This window comes from Bradysia coprophila, assembly GCF_014529535.1.
Source record: "Bradysia coprophila strain Holo2 chromosome IV unlocalized genomic scaffold, BU_Bcop_v1 contig_84, whole genome shotgun sequence".
Classification (NCBI taxonomy): domain Eukaryota; kingdom Metazoa; phylum Arthropoda; class Insecta; order Diptera; family Sciaridae; genus Bradysia; species Bradysia coprophila.
The window spans coordinates 877,847-901,417 of record NW_023503376.1 but is presented as its reverse complement, the minus strand read 5'-3'; the positions used below and the strand labels follow the sequence as shown (position 1 = coordinate 901,417).

The following is a 23,571-nucleotide window of genomic DNA, read 5'->3' as shown; positions in this document are numbered from 1 at the left end:
CTGTTGCAGTCACGTAATGACAGTGATCTGGTAGGGGTACGGACAGTACAATCACATTCATATACCAAACCCTCAAATCACCAATGTATCCATTACCATTCCTAAAGTCAGAAATGACGAGGACGATGACATATGCGATGACATAGACGACGACATAGACGATTAAAAACAACGTGTGTTTGGATTGCGGAGACAAAGTAAGAAGCTAAGGGGTAAGAAACAGTGGAAATAAAACAAAAATTGCAGGGAAAGTGGGGGAGGGGTAACGAGATGTGCAGTGAGAAAAGAGAAGGAAAAAGAGTAGCGACAATTAGAATTTTAGGGGATCGGTAAGTAATAGTAAAGATGAAAGGGGTTAGAAACATTGGAAATAAAAAGAATTACTAAGAAGGAGGGGGGAGGGGTAACTTTTCAGAAACGGGAAGTCATTTGTTATCGACAACGACGAACAAAATAAACGATTGGCACCACATTACATTTGTTAAAAGATCACACAGAACGAACTGCTTCATACGAACGGAGTATCAGATTTATTAAGGTGGTGAAAGAATCAAGTAGTTACATGTACATTACAGTATAGTCAGTCAAAATGTATAATAGTGTTTGCAGAATGCAAAGAAATAAGGTGTGAATTTGACACAGAGAGCTGAGAGTTTCTTTGCTAGAGAGAATATTTTTTATACCGATATCGATACATGGTTGTCAATTCAGAAAGGTTGTCGATAGAAAAAGCGATGCTCGTCACAGCTCTGTTCCTAGCATGAACACTACTTTGAGAAATATTCAATTTGGAGGATTTTGTAATGAGATCTACCACTTAAGACTGATTGTATTGTGTCTTCTAATTCATACAACGATAACACGTTGTCTATCTTTACGAAAGAAACACAGTACCTACTGTGACTTCATCAGACTCCGAATATTTTTTAGGTTCATGCTAGGAGCAGTGCTGTGAAACTGGTGGATTGTTACTTAGATTGGAAAGTTAGAGCCTAGCAATAAGTCACTAAGTGAGGCCCCAACTCATGTTCGACTCCGCCGACTTTAAGAAGCTGTATGCAATCTGTTTCGGTATTGTCAACACCTTCCAACAAACAAATAAACCCTGAAATGAGACAACGTTTACTTAATAAGAAATAGTGTTAGCGCCTAGCAATAAACCATGAAAATCAGACTAGATATACTTAATTTACGTGGGAAGTACTGTTAGGCCAAGCAATACGTCACTACGTGAGGCCCTAACCCATTACCCACTATTGCGACTTTAATGAGCTCTTTGTTTCTGTTTCGATACTGTGAATACCTTTCAAATAACAAACAAACCATAAAAAGCGGACAACATTTACTCGATTTTTATTAAAAATACTGTTAGGGCCTCCCAATAACTCAGTCGGTGTGGCAGAGGGTGGGCCCTAACTCGTGACTTACATGTCCGACTCTTATCAACTTGTTATGTATTACTAGTTTATTGTTGTCAATGCTTTTGACGTTGAATTTACACTTACAACGTCTATTTTTCTGTAGATATATTTACAAAAAACCAAAAGCACCAAGGCAGCCTAAGAATGGCCCTAGAAGGTCAGGGCCTAGGATATATGAGTCAGATCACTGCATGTAGTCAGCCACAACCTAATTATACCAAGCTAACTCATTTAGGATGAATTTCGAATATATTTTTGAGGGTGACAATACAGGCCATTTTTTGCAAATTCCTTGGTATAGCCTTACGGTTTCGAATTTGTTACTCCGTGAAATGTTGTCTACTTTATATAAATTGAACAGACAAGAGGTAAAGTCTTTCTCATCAGACGATAATGAAAGTACCGCGCAAATTAGAGCTTTAATATTCGATAATAATGATTGCTGAATGAAATTTTAATAAAAGCTTTCACGTGATAAGATATGAAGACGATCTCTAGTGTCTCGCACTTTTAAATGTACCTTCCTTTAATCGACCCTTACTATGAGACTTCGGGCGAAACATAATGAAAAGGGCGTACGTCACTTATCACTAACCAAAACAGACGGAATAGTGGGGGTTCTTAGCGATTGCATAGTGCATTTTGTGACAAAGGTCTGAAAATTTGACCATCGGTAAATGTGGATGTGGAGCCCAAAATTTGAGCCCCTCCCCCTATCCTCACACCTCTTTAAAGTTTACGGTGCAGAGGTACGTTTGATGAATTATTGTGAAGCCGCCATGACTCCTACCATAGCTATATATTGCTCAAATGAAAGAGGAAAGTCCAAAATTTTTTTTGACACATTTTGGTTTCCCAAATTTTTCATTTTCATCGGACTTTTCCGGGCTGTTCCGAAATGTCAGTAAAAAAGTTGAGTTTCAAAATGAGATAACTTGTGAAATTTAATTTTTACAAAGAAACGACGTTCGGAAGGTTTGTTCGTCATGAAATTCTCTACGGAAATAAGGTATCACACTCTTTCCTATCTTTAACGGTGGCGGATCTGGAACCGATTTTCCGCTTTCCCACCATATAATGCTAGAAATGAAAAAATAATAATTTTCAAGATTTTCACAAAAGTTAAATTTTTATTTTGTTAGGAAACTTGCTGTTATGATACATAAAGTTGTTTCTGTTGTAAATGATGTCCCCAGTTCCTCATCCAGATGGTCCACCAGTCAGAACTCTGTAATTTTGCGACTTTTCAATGTAAGTTTTGAATGTGTTCTGGATTTGGAACTTTCAAAAGTTCTCCAGCACAAAGTACCCAAAATTTCATAATTCCTCAATAATCCCTGACATCCAAGCTGATTATCCTTATAGGATATAGGTAGGAACCAGGGCCTAATTTTTGGAAACTAATTTCTTGAATTTCTTGAAATTTCTCGAATTTTCTCGAATTTCTTAAAATTTCTCGAATTCGAGAAATTCGAGAAACTTCAAGAAACTCGAGAAATTAGTTTCTTGAAATTTCTTGAATTTCTCGAAGTTTCCCGAATTTCTTGAATTTTCTGGAATTTCTTGAAATTTATCGAATTCGAGAAATTCAAGAAACTTTGAGAAATTCAAGAAATATTTCTCGAAATTTCTTGAATTTCTCGAAGTTTCTTGAATTTCTCAAAGTTTCTTGAATTTCTCGATTTTATCTAAAAGTTTCTAAAAAGTAGGCCCTGGTAGGAACAGCGTTGGAAGTGTCACATGTTTTTGGTTTTTCAGGGATTTTTTGAAAGAACTACATTTGTTAAGTTTAATAAGGAAGAATTACAGACCTGGCGTCTTTCTTCCGCTTCCAATTCTAGAGCTGAACGTTTTAAAGGACGTACTTGAATTTTTTTGGATTTCCTTTGGCATTTTTAGGATTATTGACCTGGTAGAGTACTAGTTCCTAAAATTCAAACATTCTAAATGGTCCGGCATCTTCCCAGTTCTAGAACTCTGGGATTTTAATGGATAACTCAGATTTTTTTTGGATTATCTTCTGGCCTAATAAGATGACGAAAGTAGTAGTTGGTTGGTTCCTAAAATTCCATCATTCTTCATGGTTCAGTATCCTTCCGGATCAAGAACTTCAGCATTTGCCGGGATCTCAAAAGCCTTTGAAGGTGTTCTTTTCATTTTAGGAAAGTAAGTTCCCACAATTCCATGAAACAACATTGTGCACTATCAAAAATCTTTTAGAGTTAATCAGTCTATTCAATATATCTAGAACTATGAAATAGCCTTGTTCCGAGAGAATTTAGAATTGGTTGTGAATTGGAAAATTGGAGAAACATGGTTACGTACACTGACCACACATGAAAAATGTTGTGTTCACCTCTGGAAGAACTTCGCTTTTGTTGGAATTTCCTATTTCCTTCAAACAAACAACTGTTTCACAACGCAGACGAGGAAATAGTCATTATCTCACCTCACCTGACACTTCGGAGGACTGGTGTGGGAGAAACGTTGTTTTGATCTCGGGGGAAACGTAGGAAACTATATTTTCTCGGAGGACGTACGACCTCGCTTAACATCTTTTTCCCTCGAATAACTATTCTTTAAAGGACTTCGATTCCTCAAGACACAAATTCAATAGAAGTTACAGCATTTTAGTAAATTAATTACGTTCAGTACGTTGACTGGCAGCAGAAAAAACATCGAGTTTAAACTGAACCATGAATGCCACTAAATCAAGCTTAACTAAGAAACCGATTACTAACAAAAATTTCATACAACTTGTACACTGTACAGTGTCTGTTTTTATCGTTGACGATATGTTTTATCCGATTTGTAGCTGTTTATACTCAGAAGAATGATGACTTTCTCACAATAGGTTGGTTTATGGCTAACGAACCGTACGATAAGAATTTTAGTTTTTTGTGAGTTTAATAAAACGTCTCCATGCGGTTAGCAATTACTGGCTGTATAAAATATCATAAAACAAACTATCGGCCAATAATGTGCTAACTTCATTTTATTGCCCTCAATCTAAGACACACAAAGAAGCCGATTGCTTAATCCAACAGAAATTATGCGCAAAATAATTCAACAAATGTTCGCCAAATCGTTTCGATTGGTCGTCGAAATAACATGATTAGTTGACTATATATTTTGATATATATATATTCGTGTCGTATATACGTCGCACTTGTCACACCGCAATGTTACTCTATTAAACGGTTGTTGTTACCAGAAGGTCTCATATTATAATCTAAGCAAGGTCATCATAAATTTTAAGAAACAGCGCGAATACATAATATCACTTTGCACTGGATAAAACGATATGTTAGATAAGATAAAAGTAAGATAAAACGTTTTCCAATTTCAACGGTGTGTTGTATATATGCCAATGTAAGTGTTTTGTGAGTGGAACGAAAATGGTGAATGTTCGGCTTAAATTACCTATATAATACGTACGTTGGACGTGTTATTTAATTACATCTGGCTTTTATTACTTAGAAATGTAATTCCGATTGAACGGAATTAAAATATTGCGTGCAACGAAATGAAGAGCATAGAAAATCCTCAATTTCTGTTAATTCTAAAATTAACAAAAAATTGTTAAAAAGTTCAATTTAATCTGGTTGAAATCTCTGTTAAGCCATTCCGACTCTATCCAAACTATCATAAACCTTTTTCTTCTTTTATTCTTGTTTCTTTCGTTGAACGAAATTACCGAAATAATTCGTAAATTGTTAGGTATGGCAGAAGACTGCGTTTGATTCTAATATTAAACGAATATGTACGCGCCGAGAGTTTTACGGTGACGGTCAATGCCACGGAAAAAACAAAAGTAAATTTATTTTCCGCTTGAAATTCTGTACTTTATGTACGTTTGAATACACTAAATACCTATCTGGATATGCTAAATGCGTCAGTTATGTAGACATTTTCAGTCTATAAGCTAAATTTATGTTTTGTTCAAACGACAAACAGACAAAGAAATAAATTATGGTCTCGGGTCTGTGTTGTCTCTACCTTTTTTTTCTCTTTTCTTTTATTATAATCCAAATTTAGATAGAAAAATGAACGTTTGTGTAGTACTTTGTTCACTTATATTGCGCAAGGTACTTACATAAAGACAATGGAATAGTTCGGTTTGGTGTTAGGTCAAGGTCACGCCGTAGAAATGTAATTGAAATCATAAGCAAAGTCACCAGATTGGATGTCTCGTCTCATCAAAAGATTAAATTTTCGCTGGCACAACTCTTTGTTGCTGCATTTACTAGATAATGATATTAAGAGTGATATCGCCAAATCTTCAGGTGATTGGGAAACAAGCGGTCTTCGATTTTAATGAGTCATAGCTCGTTGGATTCGTCTTTCAATTCTAGGAAACACGTGTCTTTCACTTTTCTTAAAAAAAATTGTTTTCTGTGAAAAGCGCTCAAAAGTGAAGTCATGCCAGAGGGTACCGAAAACAGTTTTTCGACAATAACTCAAGAAAAAATTATTTTAAATGGTTGTAATGTTGTACGATTGTCGGCCTTGAAAAGACCTACAGGTAGAGTATACGCACCGCTTGGTGCTAGTTGATCCACTAGAGTTATGACTAGAAATATAGTGAATGTTCGGAGAGTCCGCCTTCTCTGCAGCTTCGATGTACCACGGAACTGAGTATGGGGTGTTGTAGCTGGCCTCACCCACTATCGTTCCACATATAAATGAACTCAGTACTCTTGTGCTGCAAGCCCACAGAAGTCTTTGAAAAAAAGTTGGCGCCAAAATGCAGATTTTTTCCTTCTTTCTGAGGGCCCAACTGCCAGAAGAGCATCTGGAACGGTACTACGGCAATCATTTTTTATTGCCTACTATTCTTTCACCTTATCAATAGAAAAATGCTTCGCTATGTCGCGAATATATCAGATCCACTATTAGTAATATCAAGAGAAAGTGTTAGCGTATAGCAAATGACCTCAGGACTACGGAACAGTAATTAGTTTTTCAATTGGACCAATATTTGCTACGTGACAGGGATTTGGAAAACCGTTAGCTCCCACTTGATCATATCGTTTTTCCAAACTCCTTTCGCGTAGCAAATATTGGTCCAATTGAAAAACTAATTACTGTTCCGGACTCCTGAGGTCATTTGCTATACGCTAACACTTTATTTGACTAAAATCCTCCGAGAAAAATTTAATAATTTTTCACAAGAATTACTAACACTGGATATGTTGTAACGACCTATATTCGAGTCAAAGTGAAGCGTATACGGTAAGGGAATAGTAGACGATACAAAATTACTCACGTAGAACCGTTCCAGACGCTGGTCTGGCAGTTGGGCCCTCAGACAGAAGGAAAAAATCTACATTTTGGCACCAACTTTTTTTTTCAAGACTTGCAGCCCAAAAGTACTGGATTCATTTATATGTGCAACGATAGTGGGTGAGGCCAGCTACAACACCCCCTACTCAGTTTCGTGGAACTCTAGTGGATCAACTAGCACCAAGCGGTGCGTATACTCCACCTGCAGGTCTTTTCAAGGCCGACAATCGTACAACATTACAACAATTTAAAATAATTTTTTCTTGAGTTATTGCCGAAAAACTGTTTTCGGTACCCTCTGACATGTCTTCACTTTTGACCGCTATTCACAGAAAACAATTTATTTTAGAAAAAGTGAAAGATAGGTGTTTCCTAGAATTGAAAGACGAATCCAACGAGCTATCACTCATTAAAATCGGAGACCGCTTGTTTCCAAAGTTAAAAAAATCACCTGAAGATTTGGCGATATCACTCTTAAACCAAGAGCCTCAATCCATACCGTTCCTCCATAAGATTGTAATTTGAGACCTTTGTCGTTTTGTTACTATACGCTAGAATCGTCCTAACGAGGACATGCCTAGTGTATATCTCAGTCAGCTCACATTGTATAGAGGGGGGAAAATGGTGTCAAAATGGATGTCATGCTGTTTCATGAACAATGAATCTTAAAATTTTTATGGTAGGGCCTATCGTGTCGTATTAAGTTGGAAAGTCGTAATTTGACTCGGCCATCACGACAGAACTTACAATCAAAAATTAATTTTTCTAATTAGACTCTCCGTGTGGATTTAGTACCTTTATTTCGACAGCAATTGGGTTTCTCTACGATGCCAACTGACAAGTTCCTCGTCAGCGTCCAAAAACAAAAGTACCAGAACAGATTACGTAGAATAAGAGTATGAGGAATGGGCATCAACGTGTGCTTCAACGTCAGTCTTCGAAGCATTAACGAAATATTCAAATGTTAATTTTGTTGAAAATTTGTGAATTGTTGTGACATTGCAATAAAACATTTTATCACTCGGAATCATCATTCAGATATAATTGAATGTTCATTGTGTTAAACCACCACTTAAAATTGTCGCACATAAAAAGATGAGGTAATTCTATGGCGTAATTCATAGCTTATAGACAGTATGATGAGACTTTATATCCCATTTAATTCTTCAGAATTGTCAACACAATATTTCACTATTGTGCTGTGGAGAAAGAAAACAAAACATTTCAATTGGGTCACCTACATTCATTGCATTGCAGACTGCAGAATTTAACGTTCTGTCCCATTTTGTTCCGCAAAAATTCCCATTGATTTCATCGTTTTTGTAAACTTTTGATTTAAAATTGCAGCTAAACACAAAGTGCACTTAGATTTACTATTATTGACTCCCTGCAGACGTGCAATCAATGTATGCAATTATGAGCTATTACGTTCCAAAACGATGAAACGTGACAAGTTTTTCGAAACAACTTTCCACGAGTAATGCCTTGTACAATGTACAATGTTAGAGCCTGTTTGTGAATTTATTATTTTAGATTATAATAATGCAGATGATAAGTACACTCACATCTCCACCTTACTTGCATAGCACGAAGACTTATGTGTGTGCCGTAAGGTTAATAATGTCTCATATTGTTCGCAGTTTCTTTAGTGTCGGAACACAATCGAAAGAATCGGAAATCAGACACAATTTGATTGGCTTACAAAAGGAGTGAAAATGAACTGAGAGTGAATTCGGTTTTGAGGGTACATTACATCTGAAAGAATGAAAAAGGAAGTGTTGACAGTACTTAAAGGGAAATTGAAAACGTTCCGACATTTGTAATTTACTTAACTTGAATTAGGTTTGGATTTTTCCTCGATTTATTGGTCTCGTCGAACGTAAACCGATTTATTGTTTACATTCGACAAGACCGATAAATCGAGGAGAACTCCAAATCTAATTTTACATTTCACGGTCGAGAAAAGAGTACCGAACCTGCACAGCACCTAGCTTTCGACAACATAACTTAACTTGATAGGAGAGGGATTCTTTTGAAAAACACCCAACCGCAATCGGACCGTTTTTTTAGTGGAATCATTTTTACGCGACACGAGCCCTAGCATCCAAAACCACTCTCTAAATTGATTTAATTGTTATCATTAGTTACAGACCAACATGGGCTATGTGTGTTGTCGATGGGTGAACTTTGAAGATTGTTGTACCTCTGCTTTCAATATAAAAAAATGTCTCACCTTTCTAATGATAACTCACCTACGAGTAGTCAGTGGAACAGGTCAGAATAATTATTTGTCTGTGTACATCTTCACTTCACTATTCACCGGGGATTATTATTACTACTCATGCATCAGTGACAGAGTAGAGTATGGGGATGGACAGACGTTTCTCTTTTGCATCGAAAGTTTTTTTAGCAGAGCTACAGCACCCTCCAAAGTTCCCCCATTTTAGTGTTAAATCTGAATTTTTAAAGTGATGTTTCTCACTGTCGGCGACATCGAAAACAAACATAACCCACATAATCCAATAATACCATAGTCGGCCATTTCCCTCGTCACCTGCTGCAGGAGAAAAACAGGTAAGAAAATATCACTTTTCAGATTTCGTGCACATCCCACTGGCGATCGGGAAAAAATGTGAAAGTTGTTTTGAATTCTAGGGGTTCAATTCGTGTGTGGACACATAAAAATGATTCCACTAGAAAAACGATCCGATTTCGGTATGCTGTTTTTCAAAGGAATCCCTTTCTGAAATACAATTACATTCTCCAAAGGACGAAGCCCGTTTCAAGGCATTGCAGCAGCCAGAGTCAGGGGGTTGGCTTCAAGTCATTCCATCGAATAACAGCGGTACAGTAATGGACGATCAAGACTTTCAAACATGCGTAGCACTTCGTCTAGGAATAAAATGCTTCGAAAATTACAAATGCAATGATTGTGGTTCGTTTGTGGATGGAAGCGGTACACATGGACTTAGTTGCCCCAACGCCAAGGGTACCTACCTAAGACATGTGAACATGAATCATACACTCAAAAGAGCTTTAACATCAGCCAGACGCAATTGCGATCTCGAACCAATTGGTCTATCTCGTGATGATGGAGTTACTCTAGCCCCTTGGTCTAAAGGAAAACGTTTAGTGTGGGACGTTACATGTGTTGACACTTTGGCACCTTCTTATCTAAACCTTACATCGAAAAAAGCCGGTGCTGCTGCTGCGCTCGCTTGTAAACGAAAACACGATCATTATACAGGAATCAAGGCGTCAAACTTCTTATTTGTTGGATTAGCTTTCGAAACTTTGGGTCTATGGTGTGATGAAACGAAGTCTTTTATTGATGAAGTTGGGAAATTGTTAATCAAGGGAATCGGGTGATATACGTGCCAAAAAGTTTCTATACGAAAGAATTTCTTTGGCCATTCAACTAAGGAATGCGCGTAGCATTCTTGGAACACAACCGAAAAAAGAAAAGCCTAACGAAATTTATAACTTATAATTCCCATGTAAAATGATGTACTTTTCGATTGTTTGTAATAAAATTTGATTTCAAAATGTCATTGTTACAATAAATCCCTCGGAGTCATCCGATTGATAATAAAAAATTTACTTTCTAAAACATGCAGAAAACTGAAGCTCAAAAACTCTTCTTTATTTTCAAAGAAAATGATCAAAAATTTTAAATTTTATCTGATTAAGACCGATCTGACTGGCCTCCAGGGGCTATTTAGTCGAATTAATTTGCCGAAATTCGCCAAAATTCGCCAAAATTCTCCCAAATTCGCCGAAATTCTCCCAAATTAAAAAATTCAAATTTTGAAAATTTTCTTCCAAATTTATGTTTTTTGAAATATTTTGCTAGTTTTGTGATATAGCATAACAAAAATATGCAAGAATCTACCAAATTCACAAATATATGTAAAATTCACAAAATTAGGACATTTTTCATCGTTTTTCCAAAAAAAAAGCCATCATGGCTTCCCGGTTAAAAATAGATTTTTAGAATGTCTTGGCCAAAAATATGTAACTAAGCTCTACGATTCTTTGAAATTTCTTAAAATCATGTATAAATTCACAAAAATTCGCAAAAATTCGTCAAAGTTCGCCAAAATTCGTCAAAATTCGCCAAAATTCGTCAAATTCGCCAAAATTCGCTAATAATTCAACTAAATAGCCCCTGCTGGCCTCTGCCAATCACTCTTTTCTCACGAAAAGCGAAAGGAATTAAAATTGATATCTGAGTGTTGCACTTCACAATAAATACGAAACTCGGCTAGATACAGGCCTCCCACTAAATTTTGCCCTGTCCGAAATTCGGACATTTCGGACAATTTGTATAAAATTTCGGACATTTCCAGAAAAAATTTCGGACAAATGTTTTCCAGTTTTCACTAAAGAATCGCAATAGGAATAGTCTGTGAGACATTTAAAATCATTCCCTCACCAAATTTCATAAAACGTTCAGCAGAATTTGGTGACAAATTCTAAACTCAAAAATTTGTTTGGAGTATATTTTGACGTGACATGAATTGATCATTAAGTGGTATATAGGACTTGAGAAATGTTTTACTAAAAGTATTGTGAAATTTGAGGGTTAACTGAAACCTGGCTGAAAATATTTAAAAAAGAAAGAAAAAGTTTTAGAACGGCTTTCTTCAAATAAAACTAGTTGAACTTCCGGGCAACATACTTTTTTACCGCAGACGACTTCAATTCCAAAAATTTTGTACTAATGCTTAGAAATGTATTTTACTTTACTAGTGAGGGAATGTAGCCTTTCTCTCACTAGTGAAAACCCTTTCCCTCGCTCGTAAAGTAAAACGCCATACTATACACTGGTTTAGTAATGTACTATTGTTCGCACTTCAAATTTGTGCTAGATGCCTACTAATACGTCGACCTTCAAAACATCAGTCGTATTTTTACTTTTCGAAGCTCGATACGCCACAGGCAGGCAAATTTTCTATTTAGTTCCAAGTAACTTAAAAAATTCGACAATATCGATAGTTCCCTTACTGAATAAAAAATCTTTAAAAATTTGTCAATATGGGATGCAGAGTTTTTTGAATTTGACTGCCTTCAGAAGTTAAAGTTATCCTGAAGAAACCAGGAGAGCGTGTCTATCTCATCGATTATTAAAATATCTATGTGGAGGCTCGGATTGTGACGAGTGAAATGAAAGTAGTTTAAGTTAATGGCGGCTCGCCGGTTCGCTGATGATAAATTTTAAAATCTGTAAAATCGTCTATCAGCGGACGCCTGAGTTTCTATGGTGAACGAAAAAAAACTTGCTGGAGACGATAGAGCGTGAAAAACTATAGAACAAATCCGTTGTTGGCGGAAAAAAAATTTTAAAGCGGAGATAGCGGAGATCGCCGTAGAATAAGGGTTTGAAAATGCAGACCTCCGCCAATTGCAATAGTTTTGTATGACCAGTTACCTCAGATCAAATTTTTAACACTTTGAGGCAATAGAGAAAGGATCAGTCTAATGCCTAAAACTACGATTTTTTCTTGAAACTAGAGTTTTCAGTCTTAAAAATTGTAACGCAACAGATCGTTATTGGCGGAATCTGCCCTTTTAACAAATTCAGTAACGATTTAATCAAATTAAAATCGTTTTTAGTAAAACACTTATTTAATTAGCGAATGACTGTTGTTGACTGATGGACGAATCTTAATTCAAATAATTCAAAGGGTTGTACATATGTACATATGTACGTAAAATTAATTTACTCCCTCATAAATTTTAAGACAAAGAATTGGTACACGGAAATTATAATTGAAAAATGTATGAAGCGCGCCGCAGGCGATTTTTTTTTGTAGAGTCTTTTATAAGTCTCAATATTTAAATCCGGTCAGATCTTGAAGAAAATTTCGGACATTTCGGACATTTCGGACAATTTCGGACAAATGTGTAAAATTTCGGACATTTCGGACAAGCGGGACGCCTGGCTAGATATAACTTTAAATGTACGTTGGATCGTAGTTAAGTCATTCAACGAAATTTTTATCGCTGTAGGTATCATCAAAACAAAATTTAGTGTGTTGTTGACATTGATATGACTGGTTTGATTGTATGTATATAAGTCGCATAGGATACTATTGTGGAGCTAAAAGGTAGGTGATATTAGAAAAATGAAAAGATAATTTTTTTTTTTCATAAATTAACGATAATAAGTACATTAACATTAAATATTCGTCATTATTATTTATACACAGCGCATTATCAAAATGGAACAAAATACTTTTTTTTCTTCTTTCCACTTTTTACTTTGACATATTAATACATTTGGTTTAACTGTAAAGTGGATTATAATGAAGAATTGTGAGTGTTCCATGTAATTTTGCATGACTCAATTCTTTTGTGTGATTTTTTTGTTTTCTTAAATGTTTCCGGGTTAGACTTTCGTAACAAATAAAATCGCAAAACAAGAACGTTGTCGATTTGTCTTGTCTAATTTGGCGAACATTGAAACCTTTCGCGAATATTTACGTGCAGTTTCAAGCGTTCGCTGGATGTACCGCACACGTTCATAATTTTTTTTATTTCCTTGGAATCTTATCAGATTGACACTGACAAAATTTCTACAGATAAGTTTGTGTGGCGAGAGTACCGCCTGTTAAGAGACAATCGCCTGTCGAGAGTTCCAACAATTTTTAATGGGTGAAATCAGATTTGTGCAATAACTTTTCAAGTTGCATCGATGTTAACAACCGTTGACTGATTAATCTCGACTGATTACTAATGGGACGATTTTGAACATTTTTGATGATGGAGAACGGTAACGTCACTCCAGTGGTGGTAAGACGTTCAATCAAGCGCTCTGTTCAACATTTAGAACTAGTTAAAATGGTCGATGTCTCGAAGTCTTCTTCTTCTTCTTCTTCTTTAGCCTGTTTGTATCCACTGCTGGATGTGGGCCTCCCCTAAATTTTTCCATGTTGTACGATCCATTTCCACTTGTTGCCAGTTTGTGTGTCCATATGTACCTTTGATGTATTTCTTTATTCCGTTTGTCCATCTCTCTGGTGGTCTTCCGACAGGTCTTGTTGTGGGGGGTCTCCAGTCCATGATGGCTTTGGTCCAACGGTCATCTGTCCTTCTTGCAATATGTCCTGCCCAACTCCACTTTAGAGACGCAATTCTTTCCATGACATCAACGACTTTTGTTTGTTGGCGAATCCATTGGTTTGTCATTTTGTCTCTGAGTGTTATTCCAAGCATACTTCGTTCCATGGCTCTTTGTGCCACTCTCAACTTATTTTCAGATGCTTTGGTTAATGTTAACGTTTCTGCTCCATATGTCAACACTGGAAGGACACACCTATCGAAAACTTTCCGTTTTAGACTATTATTCATTTTGCTTTTGAAAATCAGGCTGAGTTTCCCGAAAGCTGCCCATCCACGACCAATTCTACGCTTGATTTCTGCAGTTTGGTTGTCTAGACCTAATTTCAGTTTGTGACCAAGGTATACATAGCTGTCGACTCTTTCAATAACTGTATCTCCAATTTTTATTTGTCTGTCGTCGTCAATGTTTGTCATGATTTTCGTTTTAGATAAGTTCATCTTGAGACCAACTTTGTTAGCCTCTTCATTTAACTCTTCTAACATGACTTGTGCTTGGTATAGATTTAGTGCGACTAGGACAATGTCATCTGCGAAACGGAGATGACTAAGGAATTCTCCTTTTATGTCGATTCCCTTTTTGCTCCAGTCTAATTTCTTGAAAACACTCTCCAGGACTGATGTGAACCGTTTCGGTGAGATGGTGTCACCCTGTCTTACACCTCGACCTAGCCTGAATTTCGTCGTGTTCTCATGAATTTTGAATTTTGAGGAACCAATCCTTGACACTCAAGATTTTGGAGACTCAGTAATAGTACATTACGTCCTTGTTTGGAGATTTTTAATTTGCCGAGAGGGAGGTTTGTAGCCCTTGCCTCACTCTCGGCAAAATCAAAATCTCGAGGCAAAATAATGGTTTGTCCCTTGCGCAAAAATATTGTAGCACCAAGGAGATGATGTTGTTGGCATAAATTGACAGTTTCTATCAAACTGAGATTTTGAATGGATTTACTGGGGCTTAGTGGAAGCATTGACCTAATAGACTGTCTATATCAAACTTCTTCCAAATTTTATTTTTGAATTTTAGGAGCTCATGCGACCATATGCGTAATTGTAGTATTGTAATCGCAAATGGCTAGTACGTCGCTTCGCGATAATTAGCTTTCCTAAGATCTCACGTAAACGCCGAAATTACCTGATTTCTCATTGTCTTAATTTATCAATGATGATTACTACATTCACCAACTCGTAAAACTCTAATCGGTTTACATGTGTAATGGACTGATAAAGCAGCGTAATCATTTACGTTTCAAACCGAACCACACACAGTTATCACCTTATGCTTATCAACGAAGCGAAATTAATCAATTAAACAAGCCGAATTTCCACCTCAACAAAACAACAATTCGATCGGATTACAACAACAACAACCAGAAAGTCCGATGATCATCACAAAATTTACAATCAACCAAACGATATTCAAACAAAACACAGCTGAAGCACAAAAAATCGATAAAATTGTTTTTGCTTTGACCAGACGGTTGGCATCGAGTTTTTCGAATGGCAGCATAGGCGAAAAATCGACACCGATAACAGTTTGTTACTTCCATTCGAAATAAACCAAAAAAAATAACAACCGACCGCCATTATTGTTTATAACAAATTGACCTGTGTGTGAGAGAACAAAGGGGGCTGTAAATGTGTTTTAAAAAAAAACTTACCTGTCGCATTGCAGCGGCTCTTTTGGATGAGGTGTTGTTGTTCGAGGAAATGGTTATTATTCTCGACGAAAAGAGAATGCGAACTGCATTCAGTTCGGTTAGGAGCAATTCCAGTGAGTAAGCTTTTCGAGTCACATGTACACAAATTAGGTGATTACAGTTGTTAACACTTATTCATTAAATATTTCCTAATTGAATGATTGAAGAATATTTTAACACAGACACAAATTTGTCACGAGTGAAGGAAAGAAAATTGCGATGACTTCGATTGTCGAATATGTTCACAATGAATGGAAAGTAATTTGTGTTCGCAGATTAGATAAATTACTAATTCAATTGTTCTCATTCAGTATTTAAGTCACAGAAAACTAGTATTTTCAAAATAAATTTAATTCTACGAGGAAAAATATCCATCCGCAACAATTGACGGCTGAAATAAGACTGTCAAAATTTTGACGCGTGGCAATGGTGCTTGTTTAATGACAACCGTGCGTTGCGTTGAATTTTCAATGAACTGCTGAATAACGTGTGGATGGTGAAACGTTTTGAGTGCCCTCTGTGTTGATAATATTGATGTTAAATTGTAAGAAAACGCGAACCAATTTGAAAGAACTCGGATTTAAGTTTTGTTTCGATTTTCTTTAAAAAAATTTTTGGTTTTTGTTTTAAGAGTCTGAATGAAGATCTGGTAGTAAAGATTTATGTTTCAGCAAAAAAAGACGTACGGTGTTGTTTGAAGTTTCATCAGTTGTTTCAAACTCTATGGTTTCAAAGCTCTCTCATCGATTGATTACGAATCTGTTTTGGACGATTGATTTTAGCCAAGCAAAAGTCTGAATGCGAAAGTTCCAAACATTAACCGTCCCAGACACATATATGCAGAGCCTAATATTTGGGAATTAATTCTCTAAATTCCCAAAAATTCTCTAAAATTCCCAAAAATTCCCTAAATTCCCAAAAAATACCCTAAATTCCCAAAAATTCCCTAAAATTCATAAAAATTCCCAAAAAATACAACAAATATTTCAGAACATATTGAATATAATATATTCAGTAAATTGAGCTTAAGCGGCATATCGCCAAAACTGGAGGTGATGGTGATAGGGGAACAAGTGGTCTCCGATTTTAAGGAGTGATAGATTCGTCTTCAATTCTAGAGAATCGTATCTTTCATTTTTTTCGAACATTTTAAATTTTCGGTTAAAGTGTTCAAAGGTGAAAGCATGTCAGAGGGTACCGAAAACTTTTTGCGGCTATAACTCAAAAATAATTATTTTAAGAGCAGTCTACACTCCGACCTTCTATGAAAAACATTTTCGATGATAACTTCTTATTAGAATAATTTTTGAAAAAAGTGGTTTCATCGTTTGGTGCCACAACATATAAAGTTTCGATAGCCACCAGAATAAACCGCAAGCCTTTTTTTAATAAAAACTTTTTCTATTTTTTTATAGAAATTAATTAAAAAAATCACTGCCATGATGAACTCACGTACGGAAACTCTAAAGCATCCAAATGTGATATTAGGTATCTGTCAGCTGATAGGAATATTTGGTTTGTTACTGTGGATTTACATAGCAACGTAAAAGTGACAGATGCAAAAATTTTCTCATACGGCAACTCGAAATTTCATTCATAATTTTAATTTTATGAATGAAATTTCGGGTTGCAGTATTTAAAAAACATTGCATCTGTCACTTTTACATTGCTATGTAAATCCACGGTTAGTGTTGGTTTTTGGTTATCTCGGTGATCACAATTAAAACAAACTGTCAACAAATAAAACATCCCAATTTGTTAAGTCACGAAATTGTTTTTTTTTCAAGCGCGAGATTTTTTGAAAATTGGAGCGGCTTTTTAAACTGAAATTAAGAATTTCAAATTCCACTTTTCCAATATCAATATACATTTTCAGTGTGTTTTTGATGTGTTCATTGAAATAAAAATAATATGGACAAAGGCTCGCGGTTTATTGTCAAAATTGATGCAGTCTACGCCGAGAAAACTCAAAAGTCCAAAAAATATCACAAAAAACAAAAATTTTAGGAGTTTTGAGTTTTTTCTCAGTACACTACATCAATCTGGATAATTCCAGTGGCTATCGAAACCTTATATGTTCTGGCACCAAACGATGAGGCCACTTTTTTCAAAAATAATTCGAATAAAAAGTTATCATCAAAAATGTATTTCATAGGGGGTCGGAGTGTAGATTGCTCTTAAATTATTGTGGTGTTGTACTAATGTCGGCTTTGGAGAGACCTACAAGTAGAGTATACGCCCTGGCTGGTGCGAGACCATCGACAAGAATTATATCGTTCAGAGCATAATATTTGGGAACCAATTTTCAAAAGTTCACTAAAATTCCAAAAAAAAATCCGATTTTTTTTTTTTGCTTGGTCATAGTTTTTAAAGGTTTTTGAACTTTTCCTGATCTTTTACGAGCATCTAATTATAAAAATGCAAAGAAAAGAAATTTTAGGGAATTTTTGGGAATATATTCCCAAAATTCCCAAAAATTCCCAAAATTCCCAAAAATTCCCTAAATTCCCAAAAATTCCCTAAGTTCCCAAAAATTCCCAAAAATTCCCAAAAATTCCCTAAATTCCCAAAAATTCTCAAAAACGATTCCCAAATATTAGGCTCTGCATATATGTATACAATTTTACATGAAAAGGTAATCTAAAATTGAGGAAAATTCTGCAGAAACCCTCGTTATCATCCCACCTAAACGACTTTGTAAATGAATTGGTTGAACAAATTTTGATCTGTCTCATAATTCGAATTTGAATCTTCCACCGGCGCAAGCCAGGATATTTATTCAGGCTGTTACTTCACCGGACCGAATTTTCAACATTCAACAATAGGTATTCGTTCAACGAGCGAAGAAAAGTTGAAAATTGCATTTCGAAGGAGTTTTCTTGTTACGCTCTGGCCACAGGTCTCCCTAGAAAATGCAATTTCCAACTTTTTTCCCAAGTTGAACACAACGTTTTTCACAACAAATACTTACGAAGTTTCAGTGGAGGTTCCGAGGGGAGAAAATGCTTATTTTCTCGCCTGTGTTATGAAAAACCTTTTTCCTTTTTCTTTCATCAGATATAATAAGACTATTTCATGCTTCGGGGCCGAAAATGAGGGCAATTTTTCGAATTTTCTCGGGTTTCCGGCCCTCTGCATGAAAACTCACATGTGCACCTGTTTGGGACGGTTGATTTAAGGCACTTTCGCTTGTAGACCTCGTTTCGTTCGGCCTACAATCCGCGAAATTGCCTTAAATCAATCGTCCAAAACAGGTACACAAATGACTATTCAACTCATCGATTATTGTTGTTCTCGCGCTGATCGAAAACAGATGACATATTGTCAACCTCTGTCTGTCTCTTTTACTTATACGTCGTTCGTTGGTGATGAGCGTAATGAGACCTTTAGGCTTATTTTGTTGAAACCATTGGAGACGTATACACTTACCTGAATGGTTGTAACCATAATTTAGTTGACAGAAAGTTTTGATGGAAACATCGAATCCACGATGGAAATCCAAAGCGTTAAAGAAATATCGAGAATCATTGGAATCACTAAGCAAAAAGTGATCAACCAAGCAATGGAATATTTGCGGCTTTTGAAAACAAAAACCAATTTTCGAACAAAAAATGAGCTTTCAAAAATTGTGATATGTCTGGACATATCTGCAACGAAATCGGATGAAAGAGTCAATCTCGTGAGAACATTACGATGCAGCAAACATCTTCGTGTCTTTCAATTAAATTCATTTCATCTCATTGATGCAGGACAAGGGACGCCAGCTGATTAAGTATGGGGAAATCAAATATCGCAACGAGAAAAATACAATTCTCCACATCCTGGACCTAATGCAACCACCAAACATTAAAGGCATTTGCATTGCCTTGGAATTGTCGCGAATCAAGGATGTTGAAAAGAATGCACGGCTATTTATGGACAAATTGAAGAAAAGTAAATTGAACCTGTTGGGCGAATTCGGTCATCCCCAGAACGTTTGTATGGCTGTCTATCACTCCTGCAAATTGCTGGCGATCAAGGTCAACGAACGAAAATTGATCACTCTAAGCCGACTGCAACGGAAGCAATGGACACAGTTGAAAATGATTTGGCAGCCATGGCTAAATGATCACCCGTGGTCATCAGGTTCAACAACAGATTCCAAAGTTACTGCGAAAAATAAATCCAAGAACGTTACACTGGCACGAACCGATGGTATATTTGCGTAATGTCATGACCAAGGTAGTATAACGATTCTAATTGTATGTTATGACCTTTGCAGACCAGCAAAAACGTCCCACTCGTGTTATCGAGAATGATGCTACCGAAAGCTATGACGTGTGGAAGAAAAGAATACTTGCCAAAGCGTATGCAGATTTGGCGCTTTCGAAGAAGAAGCCCAGACGTCGCATCAAAAATGCCAAAAAGTAGTCGTTTTCGTTGTAATGTAAATTGAGCGAGCAAATCAGCTGTTAATAAAAGCAACCGTTTGATGATACTCTGATTTGTGATGGCTTTTTTGATTAACAATCGAGACCCAGAAAAGTCACATCCCTATGATCGTCGTTAGGTCGTAGACCCTTTGAAAGCATTTTTATTTCTTACGTTTCGGTATAAAATGGAAACTATACTTGATTCTAAGAAGATCCTACGACCATTCACATATGTTTCGGTATATAATGTGTCGAAAAACCGATTTCTCCAACCACAGGGAATTATTCCTTCTATGAAGATTTCGTTGTGTGTTCTGCCACCGGATAAGATAACAAAAATTATAAAAATTTATTTTAATCCCGGCAAAAACTCTTTCAGAGCAAAGTTGGACCTATGTGTGATAACTTCTAAGACAAGTGATATCGCTAGAGGTGAGGTCAGCGTCGTTACGCAAAATTGAATTTCACAGCCAATTAATTGAAATTAGCTGGCTTAGTTTTCCAAACCATTCGACAATCAATTTTTTCAGAAAAAATTTGAACAAACAGAATTTTGACTGAAAAATTTTCAACAAAAAATTTACCAAAAAATTCTGCGTCGCAAAGTGACAGATGCTCACGGGCAAACCTAAGAACTATATATATGTCCATATAGCTATATACTAACAATATATAGGTTCATATTGTTATATAATAACTATATACAGGTTCATATAGCTATATAGTAACTGTATATAGGTCCATATAGCTATATACTAACTAAATATAGCTATATCCTACATATACATACGTCAATTGAAGAAATTGGTTTTGAATTGTTCTCAATCAAGAAAAAATCGATATTACATTAGGTACTCTCACACATAATTTTAATATACATCAATATAGTTATATACTACATATATATTATTTATTGTCGGAGAAAGCATCCTCTCCCGCACTAAAACTCCGATAAAAAATATGTTTAAATATTACAATTAAGTTTCATTACAATTCATTTCATTAAAATAATTAAAATAAACAAAAGAAAAAACTAAAAACTAAAGAAACAAGAATTGAATAAAATTTCTTCATTAAATTTTCATATCTTGTGCTCGAGTTAATTCATGAAAAACATGGAAAAGAAAAAAAAAGAAAAAAATCATGGATTGTCTTGTAAGAATAAAGGATGGATTCCAGGACACGATGATGTAAACAATATCTTCTCGCATGCTTTTTCGTCAGTCCCTAATGTTTTGCAACCACCAGGGATTTCGAGGGACGATGGGAAGAGGCCAGATGGAATGACGTTAATTCCGTGGAGTAGAGGAAAGTCACTGATATGGGACGTGACAATTCGAGATACTTTAGCTCATTCTTATTTGTCTATTTCGTCGACTAAGGCTGGAGCTGTCGCTGATCAAGCAGAGCGTAGGAAACATAATCATTATGTCGGTCTGAAAGAGAATCACTTGTTTAAACCAATAGCGTTCGAAAGTTTGGGTAGCTGTGGCCCAGAAACGAAAGCGTTTCTCGTAGTTTTAGGAAAGATGATGAAGAAGGCTTCCGGAGAGAAGAAGTCTTTAGATTACTTGCTTCAGAAGATTTCTATATCGATACAGAGGCGGAATGCGGCTTGTATATTAGGAACTTTTGGAAAAAGAGTTGATGATTTTTATTTACTCAAGTTTTAATTTTTAATTTTTGTTTTTTCGTAGACATACTAATGTTTTCTTTTTTTCTTTTCCATGTTTTTCATGAATTAACTCGAGCACAAGATATGAAAATTTAATGAAGAAATTTTATTCAATTCTTGTTTCTTTAGTTTTTAGTTTTTTCTTTTGTTTATTTTAATTATTTTAATGAAATGAATTGTAATGAAACTTAATTGTAATATTTAAACATATTTTTTATCGGAGTTTTAGTGCGGGAGAGGACGCTTTCTCCGACAATAAATAATCTCTAAAACTAAAAAAAAACATATATATATGTCAATATGGCTATATACTAACTAGGCCCCACCTCTTGGGTGGGTCAGGTCCCTTGACTGGCTATTTTTTTTTCTATAATTCCAGCCTTAGTTTTCTAACCATTTTTAAATGAGGTGGTGTTTTTGAGATCACAAAATTAAAGTCACATGAAAAGGTGATGTCTCTTTTATTCAGAAAACAGCAGTCATCACATGCTTCATTTTACTCATATTTATTTAATTTCCTGAAGAAACAAAAAGAGCTATGAGTTGAAGGTCCAGCGAGCGATGTCTTACTCCTAAGTTGAGTCTCCTATATAGTCTACTAAAAGCGCTGAACAGGTGGCGCATTTCTTGCTTACCTCTTGAAAAAAAAACTCATGTGAATTACGGCTCTGGCAAAATTCACACTCGTGCAAACACTTTAGGAACGAAAAATTTCTTTTAAGAACGCGATTTCACGCAAAAATTGTCGTATATCGCAGATTACCAGTCCAATGTTCGAATTTAACCACATGAATTACGATAATGGTCGAAAACACTTAATATTTTCAAATCTGCGATTTTCGAAGCCTCTGAGAATTACTCGAGTTATCGTGTTATCAAGCAAGCAAGATTGTTCTAGACTTCTAGATTGTTCGACCTGAAATCCAGATTCACTTACTCGTCGAATAATTTTTTTTTCTGGAAATCCGTTTCAAAAATGTCGCGGTAACAAGTTGTGTTTACAATTATACTCCAGCCGCACTACTCCAATATTATCCATCTACGAACTTAAAATCGGGTAAAAATTACTTAAGTTATCACGATAACAAGGAAAAGCGTCTGAGTATAATTTGGCGTATTTCCTGCCTACCTCTTGAAAAAATATAACTCGTGTGAATTACGGCCCTCGCTTGGCTCTGGCCACAAAGTTCACACTCGTTCAAACATTTTAGGAACGAAAAAAATTCTTTTAATAATACGGATTTCACGCAAAAATTGTCGTATATCCCAGATTACTAGTCCAATTAAATTTAATGTTCGAGTTTAACACATGAATTACGCGACTGGTCGAAATTGATTTTTGAAGCCTCTGAGAATTACTCGAGCTATCGGTTTCTCAAGCAAGCAAAAACTCTTTTGGGAAGTACTTCTTAATTGTTAGACCAGAAATCCAGAATTTCACTACTCGTCAAATAAGAAATTTTTCTGGAAATCCGTTGCAAAAATGTCGTGGTAAACAAGTTATGTTTACAATTACTCCAAACTCACTAATCCAATATCATTCTCTGTCAATTAAAACAAAAAATTTGAAAATCGGGTAAAAATTACTCAAGTTATCGCGCGGTAACAAGAGAAAGCGTCTGTGTAGAATTTCTCCCATATCGTTGTTCAAACATTATCCATCTGCAAACTCAGCCTCAAGAATTTCAATCTTCGTCGAATAATACAAAAAATTTGAAAATCTGATAGGAATTAGGGAAGTTATAACGGTAACAAGTAAAAAACTCTCTTGAGAATTACTCCCATCTCATTACTCCAATATTGCCCATCTACGAACTTAACCTCATGATTTTCATTCTCCGTCGATTAAAAACAAAATTTTGCAAATCGGTAAAGAATTACTCGAGTTATCGAGTCCACAAGTGTACGGATGTTTTCTGTATTTAACGTTTTTTGCCAATGTAGAACATTTTCAA

At 35.8% G+C, this 23,571-nt stretch overlaps 1 protein-coding gene and 1 long non-coding RNA gene across 2 annotated transcripts in view; one reads left to right on the top strand and one right to left on the bottom strand.

Annotated features, from left to right (window-relative positions):
* The window catches only part of LOC119072721, a 63,687-nt gene extending 47,652 nt beyond the window's left edge, over positions 1–16,035 (bottom strand). Inside the window, exon 1 of the long non-coding RNA XR_005086913.1 lies at positions 15,491–16,035. This is a non-coding gene — a long non-coding RNA (uncharacterized LOC119072721). The remainder of the gene's footprint in view (positions 1–15,490) is intronic.
* A 2,807-nt stretch (positions 16,036–18,842) lies between these two features.
* On the top strand, positions 18,843–20,012 carry LOC119072720 (origin recognition complex subunit 6-like). Its single transcript, XM_037177996.1, has 3 exons — positions 18,843–19,208; positions 19,279–19,723; positions 19,791–20,012. The coding sequence occupies exons 1-3, from the start codon at positions 19,020–19,022 to the stop codon at positions 19,937–19,939; spliced, it is 783 nt and encodes a 260-aa protein (XP_037033891.1). The 5' UTR covers positions 18,843–19,019; the 3' UTR covers positions 19,940–20,012.
* The last annotated feature ends 3,559 nt before the right edge of the window (positions 20,013–23,571 follow it).

Coding starts and splice junctions, on each gene's coding strand:
- LOC119072720 (XM_037177996.1), top strand. CDS start 19,020: ATGGAAATCCAAAGCGTTAAAGAAATATCGAGAATCATTGGAATCACT. Junction 19,209..19,278: donor CGGATGAAAGAGTCAATCTC/GTGAGAACATTA, acceptor TCATTGATGCAG/GACAAGGGACGCCAGCTGAT. Junction 19,724..19,790: donor TACACTGGCACGAACCGATG/GTATATTTGCGT, acceptor TGACCTTTGCAG/ACCAGCAAAAACGTCCCACT.